Source organism: Cololabis saira, chromosome 16 (genome assembly GCF_033807715.1).
Source record: "Cololabis saira isolate AMF1-May2022 chromosome 16, fColSai1.1, whole genome shotgun sequence".
NCBI classification, from domain to species: Eukaryota; Metazoa; Chordata; class Actinopteri; order Beloniformes; family Belonidae; genus Cololabis; species Cololabis saira.
The window spans coordinates 26,615,636-26,629,619 of NC_084602.1; the positions used below are offsets into that span (position 1 = coordinate 26,615,636).

At 37.2% G+C, this 13,984-nt stretch overlaps 2 protein-coding genes across 2 annotated transcripts; one reads left to right on the forward strand and one right to left on the reverse strand.

Annotated features, from left to right (window-relative positions):
• Positions 1-243: 243 nt before the first annotated feature.
• Positions 244-3,741, reverse strand: LOC133462463 (cytosolic 5'-nucleotidase 1A-like). The gene is made up of 6 exons (XM_061743718.1): positions 3,623-3,741; positions 3,443-3,538; positions 3,183-3,303; positions 2,928-3,053; positions 2,609-2,790; positions 244-1,198 (listed from the first exon to the last, which is right to left on the reverse strand). The coding sequence occupies exons 1-6, from the start codon at positions 3,638-3,640 to the stop codon at positions 890-892; spliced, it is 852 nt and encodes a 283-aa protein (XP_061599702.1). The 5' UTR covers positions 3,641-3,741; the 3' UTR covers positions 244-889.
• A 6,470-nt stretch (positions 3,742-10,211) lies between these two features.
• Positions 10,212-11,946, forward strand: LOC133462719 (cytosolic 5'-nucleotidase 1A-like). Its single transcript, XM_061744107.1, has 6 exons — positions 10,212-10,344; positions 10,496-10,591; positions 10,748-10,868; positions 10,998-11,123; positions 11,289-11,473; positions 11,560-11,946. Exons 1-6 carry the CDS (start codon positions 10,327-10,329, stop codon positions 11,866-11,868), a joined length of 855 nt encoding a protein of 284 aa, XP_061600091.1. The 5' UTR covers positions 10,212-10,326; the 3' UTR covers positions 11,869-11,946.
• Positions 11,947-13,984: the final 2,038 nt, after the last annotated feature.

Genomic DNA, 13,984 nt, shown 5'->3' on the forward strand with positions numbered 1-13,984 from the left:
AGTTGGCCAGAGGCCATTGGCTGGAAGCACTTAGTGGAAGCTCCAACAGGGTTTTGGGGTGCTGTGTGGGATAACTGCACACTGGGTTGTGCCACGTTGCCAAAATGAACTATAGTTTGTTGACTTTGTTTCCATTTCCCTATTTGTATTTAATTATTTACTTGTATTTGCTCATAAGATTGTTGCATCTCATTATGTAGTCATTTCTACATAAGGTTGCTTCACAAGTCACAACATGTAAATAAAGACACTTTGGAGTTGTTTGGAAGTTAACTTTCAATTGCTTTGAGGTCATAAGATCATAAATATTCTTGGGCGTGGTGTGTGTTCAGTAGTGCATGATCCTGCAGAATGTCAATTTTCAAGTTTTTCAGCACAATGACGTGACACCAGCATCATATGTAAATATGTAAATAAAAACAAAGTCTGTGGATGCACTCTAATGCTAAGAACCACCATTTATTTTTAGTTTGTCTTGTAAACAGCAAAGTTCACTCTATGTTCACTCTGTTAAAGGACAACTTTGTTTCATGCAGTTTATTCTCTTGTTTTTCAATGTTACGTTTAATTGTCAGAAGATTTTTGAAGATTTCAGTTTTTTATCAGCAGAATAGCCAATTCTTTTTATTTAATAGAAAAATTACACATTAATCATATGTTTTTTTAAAAAGGAAAATTTACAGTTACTAATTTTTATGGTTACCAAGTTAAACTTAGCAAACATTGATTAAAATGATTCAAAGAGATGTGTAAGTATGTATGAATTTCAAAGAAGAATTTACGGGGAAAAATAAACAAACAAAAAAAACCCTCAGGCAACTGGCACTCCTCAGTGATTTGTACTCACTAGTTGTAACCTTTTTAAACATGCATTGCTTTGTGGTTAGTTTCAGTTATTAAGCACGTGACATGCCAGTGTGCCAACTTCTAATGCAGCCCTAACATGCCTCTCCTGATCATCGAAGAAAATATGTGGCCTGATTCTCTGCAGTGTGGGACCTTTCCCAGTTCCCCCTAGAAACACAGCCTCGTCCATCTCCAGGTCCCATCTGTGCAGAGTGTTCAGGGCTCTGTACCCATCACAGCCTGCACCACGAGATGTCACCAGGTAGGTACGGATCATGTTGTTTTTTAGGTCTTTATCACGTAACTTCTTCTTTAGTCTCTCTAAAGACTTCAGGAACCCCGTCAATGGCCCCTGAAGAACGGAGAAGAGAACATTATCATTTTTGATCATCTTTTTATTTGCCTGAGCCAGGGGCGATTCTAGGATCAGAGCTTTAGGGGTGCTGAGCACCCAGAGTGCCGGCCCACGAGGCAAGATATATTTCACTGTTTAGTACATTTTAACGCAATTCTGGACCATCATTGCCACATTTGTGAAAGAAAAGCATAACACATTATGGGTGGAGGAAACACTAAGTAATCCAATACAAAGTTATTCAATTGCTGAGTGACAGCAAAAGAGGAATGGATTGTAACTATAAAAGAAATCTATATCATATTTCACCAATTAATAGACCAGGTGTTTAATTTCCAAAATCAACTTGGACCCAGGCATTTAAAAGAACCAGGTAGTTATTCACTGCCTTTATGTTTACACTAGGGCATTATTGTGTTACTGTCCAACATATTTTTTAGTAAAAAAAAGTACTGTAAGGTATAAGGTAAACATATCTGTACATACAAATATTGCAAACTGTATGTACCGGTATCTAATCAATCGGTAGCCGAGGCATTTATATATTTTACAACTCCAAACTTAAATGTAGCGTCCTTCTTTTTATTTTTCTTCTCTTGTATGTTAAGGTTTATGTCCATGATGTGAATGATACATTCAAATGTGAAAGAAGACTTTCTGTCTGTGTCAATATTTTTGATACTTCAGTCATTTGTGATAATGCATATCTTTAACAGGAATACAGTGGAAGGTAACTAAACTATTCGGATTTTATCTAAATGACACGCTACTGGTAGGAAAAACTTTTTTTCATTTTTATAGTAGTACTTATTTTTATAGTTCTCGTTTATTATTTTCTTATTATTTTACCTAGGATCTTTTTTTAGTGATGGAAACAGCTTTTTCCAACACCAACAGCCGCTGCCTCAGTATACTTCTGACTTTAAAATAAATAGCTAAATAAGTGACTGATGTCTTGTTTTCTTAAGCTATCTAAAATACACAATGTTTTTAGATGCACATTAGGTGTATTCGTACAACGTGGTATCGGTATCGAATCCGTATCGCCGATACCAGGCTGAATTTTGCTCAATATCAGATCGGAAAGGAATTCGGTGGTATCGAACATCACTACTCTGAAGCGTTCAGATGCGGGACAGTCAAGGTGGGAGGGATGGGATGAATAAAACCATTTTCGAAACATGGGGGGTTTTGTTGTACTTTTTTTGTTGAAATATTACGTTTAAACCATATACTGTACATGTTTTTGACATTTCGTCAGCTTATTAAACATGGACATACAGCAAAAAATTAAAATCTCTTCAATTTTAGGGGGGCTGGGGTTCAATTTAGGGGTGCTGCAGCACCCACAAAAACAGGTTAGAAACGCCTTGCGCGAGCCCAATTTTGCTACTATAAATACTGTACCTGATGCATTGGATCTTCAACACGTTTCCTCTCGTGTTCAAGGAAGCCCGCAAGACCACCCTTGAAAACAAGCTCTGACTCATTGGAGAAGATGACCGCATCACCATCGAAGGCCACTCGCAGCTCAGTCTCTGACACTTCCTCCATCTGCTCTGGGATCTGAACAACAGCAGCAGCTATACCTGAAAAAACATTAGTTCAGAGTATCATACACAGACAGACTTCACACCTTAAATTTTCAGTGCTAAAAGGTTGTTTTGTGCAAACTTTAAAGCTACTAGCATGCAGAATAACAAAAAGCTCCTTTCATATAATCGACCTTTACTCAGTGCATCTTGAACCTTGGAGTTTTCAGTAGACAGGTACAGCTGGGTACCGTTTCTCTTTAGTTCTCTGAGAAGATTTTCTTCACTGACAGACAAAGGAGTGATGAGTCTTTCCAGTTCTGCAGACCAGGAAGATGGATCAGATGGAGCTCATTCAATATTTACACTGAAAATTGCATTTCATCAGCGTCTTACTGGTAAGTTTCTTTATGTAAATTTGCCAACAAAACTGCAAAACTCTTCCTCACCGTTATCTCTGATGGTAGATGTTAATGAGCCTGATGAGTTGTCACCAATAAGAAGGACTTTAAAAAGCTCTTCACTCTTTGGGTAATACTGTAACAAGTGACCATTCACTGCTTTCAGAGCCTAAAATTACCGCAAAAAAAAGGAATATATTTTATAATTGATCGAGGAGCAGAATGTGTGTGTGTATGTCCTTGTTTTGTCTATGAATGTGTCTGTTCAACATGTGCTTGTAGAGGCATGTTTCTTGGTGGCATCTCACCCTGATGAAGGAGAAGAGAGGACCAGGTCTCACTGAGTCGCTCTGCTGATCCATCACAAACACCAGGTCCGAAGACATTGCAATGGTCACGGGAATCTTCAGACATCAGAGTCCAAATGATGGTTAAAACAAATGCCAACATTTTGTAATATACCGTTAGATAAAACCTTTGTACATTACCTCTCTACAACGGTCCATTTTTTCTCTCTGGTCCTCTTTGTTTTAATTTCTCTCTTTTTTTCTTTTTCTTGGAGTCATGACCTGAACCAAACAGTGGTAGAAGTTTCTGACGGTCCTTGTTGTAACACAAATATTCCCACCACAAGTACTTATATGGAAATGAAGGAGTGTTTGCAAACCCACTTGGTTATGCCAGCCAATGACTATGTAATACGAGTCATCACTGTCAGACATATTTGGGTGTCCACTCCACCCTTGAGAGGAGTTGAAACCCTGTTTGATCTGGTTCTAAAATATTGAACCCTTCACAACCCGAAACTGATCAATGATCAGTTTAGATGTAAAATATTTCAAATTTGTTTGTTATTCAACTACTACAAAGAAGCAGCTGCCAACACACACTGTTTTTCGAGGTGCAGAGTTAGTTTTTTCTATTTTCCATGTCCTTATTTCTTGTACATTGTACAGCACAGGCGTTTAGCCTGTTTTTGTGGGTGCTGCAGCACCTCTAAAATGTAAGAGATTTTTATTTTTTGCTGTATGTCCATGTTTAATAAGCAGACAAAATGTGGAAAACATTTACAGTATATGGTTTATACGTAGTATTTTAACAACAAAAGTACAGCAGAACCCCCCCATGGAAATAGTTTCACGGCCCCGCATCTGACTGAACGCTTCAGAGGCCTGTGGAAATTGAAAGAAAGCTGGCCTAAGCCAGGATATGTGACACATTTCTTTACTTCTACCATTAAATACCAACAAATTATTATCATCACTGTTTTGTTTGGAAAAACAAACTAGACCCTACTGCGGAACACCGACCCAACTGAACGTTACTGGCTCACCATGGCAGTGAAACCAGAGAGCAGACATCCAGAAAGACAGGCGCCTACGTCTCCCCAAACCAACTGCTGTAGCACGCCAGTTGTAACAACAGCTGCGTTACCAGGGCAATGGAAACATATCAGTCACCAGTCCTTATTTCTGCTGCATTTAATCGTAGATCAAGTTTATGTTGTTAGTTGGGAGTTAGATTATGTTTTTAATTGCTAGGAAATGTTGAAAGTGGTCATTCAACCATTGTCCTCAATACAAATGTTTTTTTAGAAAAAAAAAAGAGAGACAGGTTCAGGTTAGAGTGTATGATTTCCCATTGAAAGCAAACATTAAATTAGAATGGTGTTGTAATTTGGATCAATTTATAGCATTTATTAGAAAAAAAACATTGTTTGGTTATTATTTTATATTTGGACGGTACAAAGAAAGAGAGGAGAAGAAAGGTCTTTATTAGTATTTAGGAGACATTGCAGGCCCAGGTAAGAAAACAGACAGAAAGTATTCACATCATGGACATAAACCTTAACGTACGAGAGAAGAAAAATAAAAAGCAGGATGCTACATTTGAGTTTGGAGTTGTTCATATGTTCATATGTTCATATGAGGGCCTTCATTTACATTTTGTGCAATGGTAAATTAAAGTTAAGAAATTAAGTTAATAGATATCGCCATTGTTATTTAACAGAACACATAAAGTATAGTTGAATAAGTGTACCTCCATTCAGAAATACGAAAGATGTCATGTATGTGGCAGGGAGACACATGTTGTGAGCAGAGTTGATCTTCCTGAGAGTTCACGTGTGGAAGCTGAATTAGAGTGTCAGCATGGTGGAACACATCTCATCTCAGCAGACAGACTACAGGATATCAGGTCTGCCACAGAAAAAGACAAAACATTGCAGCTTCTAACTTAAACAGTGAGGAAGAGCTGGCCTGAGGACAAGTCACAAGTACCGAGTGAATTCACGCCTTTCTTCTCACTACAAGAAGAGTTGAGCCACCAAGATGGTACGATCTTCAGAAATGTGTGTGCTGTCATACCTGGTGCACCGAGGGAAGACATCACAAATCAATTACACCCATCACACCTGGGTGTAGAAGGATGTCTGCAAAGGGTTAGAGAGCATGTCTACTGGCTGGGCATAACTAAATAAACTAATAAAGAACACAAAGAAACACTGATGTCACATGAAGTTCCATGCAGAAGTGGGCAAAGGTGGATGCAGATTTGTTTGTTTTTGATAATAATATCTTATCACTGAGGACTATTTCTCAAACTTTTAGGAAATACATTACCTGGCAGACACCAAATCGACCACAGTGACAAAGAACCTGAAAGCTTATTTTGCCTGCCAAGTTATTCCAGATTCAGTGGTTTCTAACAACCACCCACAATATGTGTCCCAGGAATTTCAATAATTCTGGAAACAATGAGGATTTCAGCATGAAACGTCATCACCAGGCTACAGAGACACAGCAAGGCCAGATTAGCTGTTGACACCCCCAAGTGTGTCTCCATTACACTGTAGTGCCTAGAAGATTGAGACAGAAAATAAAATACTGCATGAAAACGTTGTGTTGTTTCACGGAGTGAACTGTATCTTTCCAAGAGGAGATGGGGTATAAAACATGACATTATTAAAGGCAAAAACAATTCTGCTTCATTAGACCAGAGGGCGACAAACACCAAGGCAATCCAATCCATCCATCCATCCATCCATCCATCCATCCATCCATCCATCCATCCATCCATCCATCCATCCATCCATCCATCCATCCATCCATCCATCCATCCATCCATCCATCCATCCATCCATCCATCCATCCATCCATCCATCCATCCATCCATCTCTTTTTCTTCCTATGTAGGGTCCCAGGGATCTGTTGGAGTCGATCCCAGCTCTCTTCAGGTGAAAGGCAGGTGTAAACCTCAAACAGGTCACTAGTCCGTAGCAGCGCATCATATAGACATACAATCACTAGTATGGACAATTTAGAAACATCAATCTTTTTTAGACAAACATGTTTTGGACTGTAGGAGGAAGCTGGAGTACCTGGAGGAACCCCACACAAACCCAGGAAGAACATGCAAAACTGTTTCTACAGATAAACTATACAATATGTATTTCATATACAGTAACTATAGATAGATAATAATATATATGCCTTTTGTTTGATGGGCTGACGACTCAGTTTAAGTGTGACCTTAAGGTTTTTTTCATGTAATTTGCTTCCCTGCTGCAAATACGTTTCAGTTTTCTTGGAAAAAAAGAACCTGTTCACACGTTATGTTGGATAGATTGTCCTGAAAAACTGGAAATGACTTGCAACAGCCTCGTCCATGAACTAACATTCATCACATTCCATCATAAGATCAGAGTTAGTAATATTTTCCCTTAAAAAATTAAAAAATTAAAAGTTTGAGTTTCACTTGATCACATCTTGGTAGATGAGCTTTAATGGCTTTATATTTTATTTTATTCTTCTCAATAACTTACTTGTGAAATACCACAAAAAGATTTAAACATGTTCATCTTTGTAAATATGCTGCCATGATTATTACTAAAATAATGGGCTAGTTGTTACCAGAGGTTTGATATTACCAGTTGGTTTTAAAAAATATATAATGTACAAATGTGTACATAATCACACAAACTTGACGTTGGTGAAAGCATAGGAATGTTTTATGTTTTAAAGAAATAGCATGGATAGCAATCACTACACCCTCAACTTAATAGTTTGTTACAGTTCAGCAGCAGTCACTGCCAACTAGAGATCTCTGTAGCGCTCAATGAGATTTCTACTGTCAAAAGGTACTACTGTGCCCTTTAAACTTGAGTTAAGCAGTCATTTTGAGGGAACTGATTTAGTAGTACACTTGTTCTTGAAGTGATAAAGCCAATCAAATATCAAACTCACTTGTTCTCACTGCAATGCACAAATGTATTTTAAAACAGCAAATAAAGTACATTGGGATATTTTTAATAATAATAATAATAATAATAATAATAATAATAATAATAATAAGCTTTATTAAGGACACAAGGTCCATAGCACAACAGACAACAGGCAAAGGGTATCAAAAAATAAAGATAAAATCCACAGTAATCACATATCACATGACATTTACATAAAGGCTGATACGCCAATGATTCCAGATTCCGGAGAAGAACCTGACTGAGCTCTGTGCAGGGTTAGTCAGTGTGAAAATTATATTGTTCCCAGAGTCCGACAACCTGCACATACATCTATGCATAAGGTTACGCAGTACAGCAGTGCAGGTGGGCACACCGACACTGAAAAACAGCTGACTTGCACTGCCCCAGCGTGGCACCTTGAGCAACAGCCTCATCCCATCATTGTAGGCTACATAAAGTTTCTGCATACTGCTCTTTTTATAGTGACGCCACAAGTGAGCAGTATACATGGGGGTAATAGCCTCTAAAAAGTGCAGCCTTCACAGGTACAGAGCACACACCAAATTTGCGTACAAGTGTGTTCGCTTGCGCATACAATGCACGACGCTGTCTATAAATGTCCCCATCATCGGACAGGTCGTCATTAATGTAGTGTCCGAAGTATTTGATCTCATTGCACACTTTGAGGACAGTGCCAGACAAAAAGAAGTCAGGAAATGACAGTTTGCTGTCCTCTTTGGTCCTGACGATCATTATGTTGCTTTTCTTTGCATTGTAGAGAATGTCAAAGTCGAGGTCATATTGTGAGCAGACCCTCAGTAGCTGTTGAAGACCAGCACTATATGGTGAAAAAAATTACTAAATCATCAGCGTACATCAGGTGGTTGATGATGGTGTTACCAACCACGCAGCCTGTACCACAGACACTGAGCAGCTTGGATAATTCATCCATATAAATATTAAATAAAAATGGAGACAAAATGCTACCCTGTTTAACTCCATTGCATACTCCAAACGGAGCAGACATAAAGTTACCCCACCTTATATGCATTGCCTGATGAGCATACCAAAAAACCAGAATCCTTAAAAGATACTTGGGAACACCTCTGCTGTGCAATTTATAAAACAATTTTTCATGGTTTACACGATCAAAGGCTTTAGAGGCATCAATAAAACACAGAAACATTGTGGAATTATGCCTGTTATACAGATCTAAAATCTCCTTTAGAGCAAAAATACACATGTCGGTCCCATGTCTGGGTTTGAAACCAAACTGGTTATCAGATGTGAGGACAAACCGTTCTAGCCTATTCAGTAAGGTCCTCTCCAGGATTTTGGATAAAAATGTACCCTCATACATATAAATTGAACTATTTACAGTTTACTGATATCCAGCAACATGTATATTGTATATACACTTGCAATATACTTGTATATTGTATATATATATATACAATATACAAGTATATTATTACTTTTGATAATTTTGTTTGCTGTCAATTCATTGCTTTAGGGCTGTGCATTTGTTTCAGTTTCCTATTAAAGAACCTTTGATGCCGGTTTCACATTTGATGCCGGTGTCACGTCATTGTGCCGAAAAACTTGAAAATTGACATGCTTCAGCACCACGCACTACTTTCAGTTTTCACTTTCAGTTTCTTGGAAAAAAGAACCTGTTCACACGTTATGTTGGATTGATTGTCCTGAAAAACTGGAAATTACTTGCAACAGCCTCGCCCATGAACTAACATTCATCACATTCCATCATAAGATCAGAGTTAATAATATTGTCCCTTAAAAAATAAAAAAATAAAAGGTTTGATATTTACTTGATCACATCTTGGTAGATGAGCTTTAATGGCTTTAGATTTTATTTTATTCTTCTCAATAACTTACTTGTGAAATACCACAAAAAGATTTAAACATGTTGATCTTTGTAAATATGCTGCCATGATTATTACTAAAATAACAGGCTAGTTGTTACCAGAAGTTTGATATTACCAGTTGGTTTTAAAAAATATATAATGTAAACATGGAGGGAATTTTACAGTTTATAAGTCCAATTAAAAAAAAAAACATTTATTTTGTCAGTATGGACGGTTCCCCATGGATTTGCTCTTTAAAAAGGCAACAATAGAGAAAACCTTCTACCTTTGTCTCCCTGATGCTTAAACATTTGAAATGAAGATTAATTGCTTTTAAAAAGACTCAGAATCTTTGTGTTATTCTCTGTGTCATGGTGTTGCAGAGCTACAATCCAGAGCTGTACAATCTACAAGAAACAAGGAAATGGAAAACAGAAAAATAAACTCTGCACCTCGACAAACTGGATGAGTTAGCAGCTGCTTCTAAGTAGTAGTTGATTAACAAACAATTTTCTTTTAAGATTTTGTGGCTCTAGTAGCCTTTATTCAGAGTCCAGACAGGAAGGGGGTAGAGAGAGAGAATGGGGATGACAGGCAGCAAAGGGCCGTAGGCCAGGACTCAAACCTGCGACCGCTGCAGGAGGACCGTAGTATCAGTACAGGGGCCGATTGCTTTAACCACTGTCTCACCAAGCAGCCACATCAACAAACACATTTTATTGGTGATTAAGAGATAGAAGATTCAAATATAAGATCAAGAGGGTTGTAAAGGGTTCAATATTTAGGAATCAGACCAAACAGGGTTTCAACTCCTGTCAGGGTGGAGTAGACACCCAAATATTTCTGACATTGATGAATCGTGTTAAATCGTCATTGGCTGGCATAACCAAGTGGGTTTGCAAACACTGGTTCATATCTATATAAATACTTGTGATGGGAATTATTGTGATGGCAAAAAGGAGCGTCAGACACTTCTACCACTGATTGGTTTAGGTCACTCCAAGAAAAAGAAAGAAAGAGAGAAATTAAAACAGAGAGGACCAAAGAGTAATAACAGTAGACACCGGTCTCCCAGACAGAAACAATGGACCGTGGTGAAGAGGTAATGTACAAAGGTTTTATCTATATGACAAAATCTAAACAAGATATTATTAAAATAAACATTTTAAGTATTTCCTAAATTTGACATAAAAGTAACCACATGACTGTGCTGGCATTTGTTTTAACCATCATTTGGACTCTGATATCCCAAGACTCCCGTCACCATTGCAATGTCTTCGGACCTGGTGTTTGTGAGGAATCAGCAGAGCAACTCAGTGAGACATGGTCCTCTCTTCTCCTTCATCAGGGTGAGATACCACCGAGAAACATGCCTCTACAAGCACATGTTGAACAGACACATTCATAGACAAAACAAGGACATACACACAAACATTTACCTCCTCAAATCAATATAAAATAAGTTCTGTTTTTCTTTAATTTCCTGATTCTTGTTGTAATTTTAGGCTCTGAAAGCAGTGAATGGTCACTTGTTAGAGTATTATCCCGAGAGTGAAGAGCTTTTTAGAGTCCTTCTTATTGGTGACAACTCATCAGGCTCATTAACATCTACCATCAGAGATAACGGTGAGGAACAGATTTGCAGTTTTGTTGGCAAATTTAAATTAAGAAACATACCAGTAAGACGTTGATGAAATGCAATTTTCAGTGTAAATATTTAATGAGCTCCATCTGATCCATCTTCCTGGTCTGCAGCGCTGGAAGAACCCATCACTGTCTTGTCTGTCAGTGAAGAATATCTTCTCAGAGAACTAAAGAGAAACGGTACCCAGCTGTACCTGTCTACTGAAAAATCAAAGGTTCAAGATGCACTGGGGAAAGGTAATGATTGATTATATGAAAGGAGCTTTTTGTTATTCTGCATGCTAGAAGCTTTAACGTTTGCACAAAACTACCTTTTAGCACTGAAAGTGTAAGGTGTGAAGTCTGTTCTGTTGTATGTGGCACCATGACTGTGTGTGATACTCTGAGCTAATGTTTGTGCAGGTATAACTGCTGTTCATGTTCAGATCCCAAAGCCAATGAAGGAAGTGTCAGAGACTGAGCTGCGAGTGGCCTTTGATGGTGATGCGGTCATCTTCTCCAATGAGTCAGAGCTTGTTTATTCCAAGGATGGTTTTCAAGCTTTCATTGAACACGAGAGGAAACATGCTGAAGATCCAATGAAAGAGGTATTTATTATAGCAAAATTGAATTTTTGGGCTTGCGCAAGTAAAAGATGATCAAAAATGATAATGTTCTCTTCTCCGTTCTTCAGGGGCCATTGACGGAGTTCCTGAAATCTTTAGAGAAACTAAAGAAGAAGTTACGTCATAAAGACCAAGGAAACAACATGATCTGTACCTACCTGGTGACGTCTCGTAGTCCATGCTGCCCTGAGTACAGAGCCCGGAACACTCTGCAGAGTTGGGGGCTGGAGATGGACGAGGCTGTGTTTCTAGCAGGAGCTGGGAAAGGTCCCACACTGCAGAGAATCAAGCCACATATTTTCTTTGATGATCAGGAGAGCCATGTTAAGGCTGCATTAGCAGTTGGCAGAATGGCATGTCAGGTGTTTAATAACTGAAACTAACCAAAAAGCAATTCATGTTTAGAAAGGTTACAACCAGCGAGGACAAGTAAATCACTGAGGAGTGCCAGTTGCCTGAGGGATTTTTTTGTTTGATTTTATAATTGCTTTATTTTCCCCCCTAAATTTTTCTTTGACATTCATGTATACTTACAAATCTCTTTTAATCATTTTCATCAATGTTTGTAATCTGTACAAGTTTGAACTTATGGGTGTGAAATGTTATATATAAATAAACATATAAATAAATGTGCCTTGGCTGGTATTGATCCCTTTTCACATTCAACATAACACATTACAGTAAGACACACTAAATGTTGCATAGTTTAGCTTGACTACCATAAAAATGTATTTTATTCTGTATTCTGAAACAGAAATGAGGGAAACAATAAGAGGACCAGACATGAAGTTATTTGGAGGAAGCTTGTGCATTAAAGAAATCAACAACAAAAGAAATCGGCTTATATTTACCAGCAGATTAATTTTCAATCATCATTACTGTAAAACACTGCTGTTTTAATCAACAGACAAAAATAAATGATGACTCTTTAGTTAGAAATTAAACTTTAAATATACAAAGATTAATCCATCTCAAGTCTGCTGTACTAAATATAACAATGTCAACTTTCTTAGAAGATGAAGATTTGAAAAATCCCCCTTAAGATTAGTAGAAACACAGACGTGGACCAATGCATGGATACCTTTCCACAGAAAACAAAGGTATGGTGTCAAAAGGTATTTTGATTCTTTCTTCTTTAAAAAAAAACATGCTCTACATGGCTCAGGTTTAAACTGTGCCCTTTAAACCTAAGTTAAGTAGTGATTTTGAGGTTAAGAACTGATTTGGTGGTTCACTTGCTCTTGAAGTGATGAATCCAACAATAAAATGTCATTATTCTCTGTGCAATGCAAACATTTATTTTAAAACAACAAATAAAGTACAGTGAAATATTTTTTATATACCCTCATACATATAAAATTGAACTCTTTAGAGTCAGTGTCAGTGTTATTGCACTTACTTTTCACATGAGGGATTGTGAAGCAGCTATGTGTTGACGAGAAAAATTGCTAGTGCTGGAAAAAGGAAAAAAATTGAAAATGAAAAATTTGTAACTGTAAAATTTACTTTTGAAAAAACATATATGAATAGCTGTCTGTAATTTGTCTATATATATTTCTATAAAAAAACTGAAAATCTCCAAAAGTTTCTGACAATTAAACATAAGATTGAAATACAAGAGAATAAACTGCATGAAACAAAGTTGTCCTTTAACAGAGTGGACATAGTGAACTTTGGTCTTTACAAGACAAAATAAAAGTGATAGATGATAAACCATATATATGTATATATATATATATATATATATATATATATATATATATATATATATATATATATACATATATATATATATATATATATATAAGTATATTGTTACTTTTAATAATTTGGTTTGCTGTCAAATCATTGCTTTAGTGATGCACATAAGTTTCAGTTTCCTATTAAAGAACCTGTTCACATATAATGCTGGTGTCGCGTCATTGTGCCGAAAATTGACATGCCGCAGGATCACGCATTACTGAACACACACCATGCTCAAGAAGATTTATGATCTTATGACCTCAAAGTAATTGAACGTTAACTTCCAAACAACTCCAAAGTGTCTTTATTTACATGTTGTGACTTGTGAAGCGACCTTATGTAGAAATGACTACGTATAATGAGATGCAACAATCTTACGAGCAAATACAAGTAAATAATTAAATACAATTAGGGAAATGGAAACAAAGTCAACAAACTATGTGCAGTTATCCCACACAGCACCCCAAAACCCTGTTGGAGCTTCCACTAAGTGCTACCACTCACAGTAGCGGACACATAGCACACACATGACAGTTTATATAGTAGCTGCATAATAAAACACAGAAAAGAGGGCCTTCATTTACATTTTGTGCAATGATAAATTAAAGTTAAGAAATTAAGTTAATAGATATTGTCGTTATTTAACAGTACATACAGTAAACTACAGACCGAGTTGAATAAGTGTACCTCCATTCAAAAATACGACAGATGTCATGTATGTGGCAGGGAGACACATGTTGTGAGCAGAGC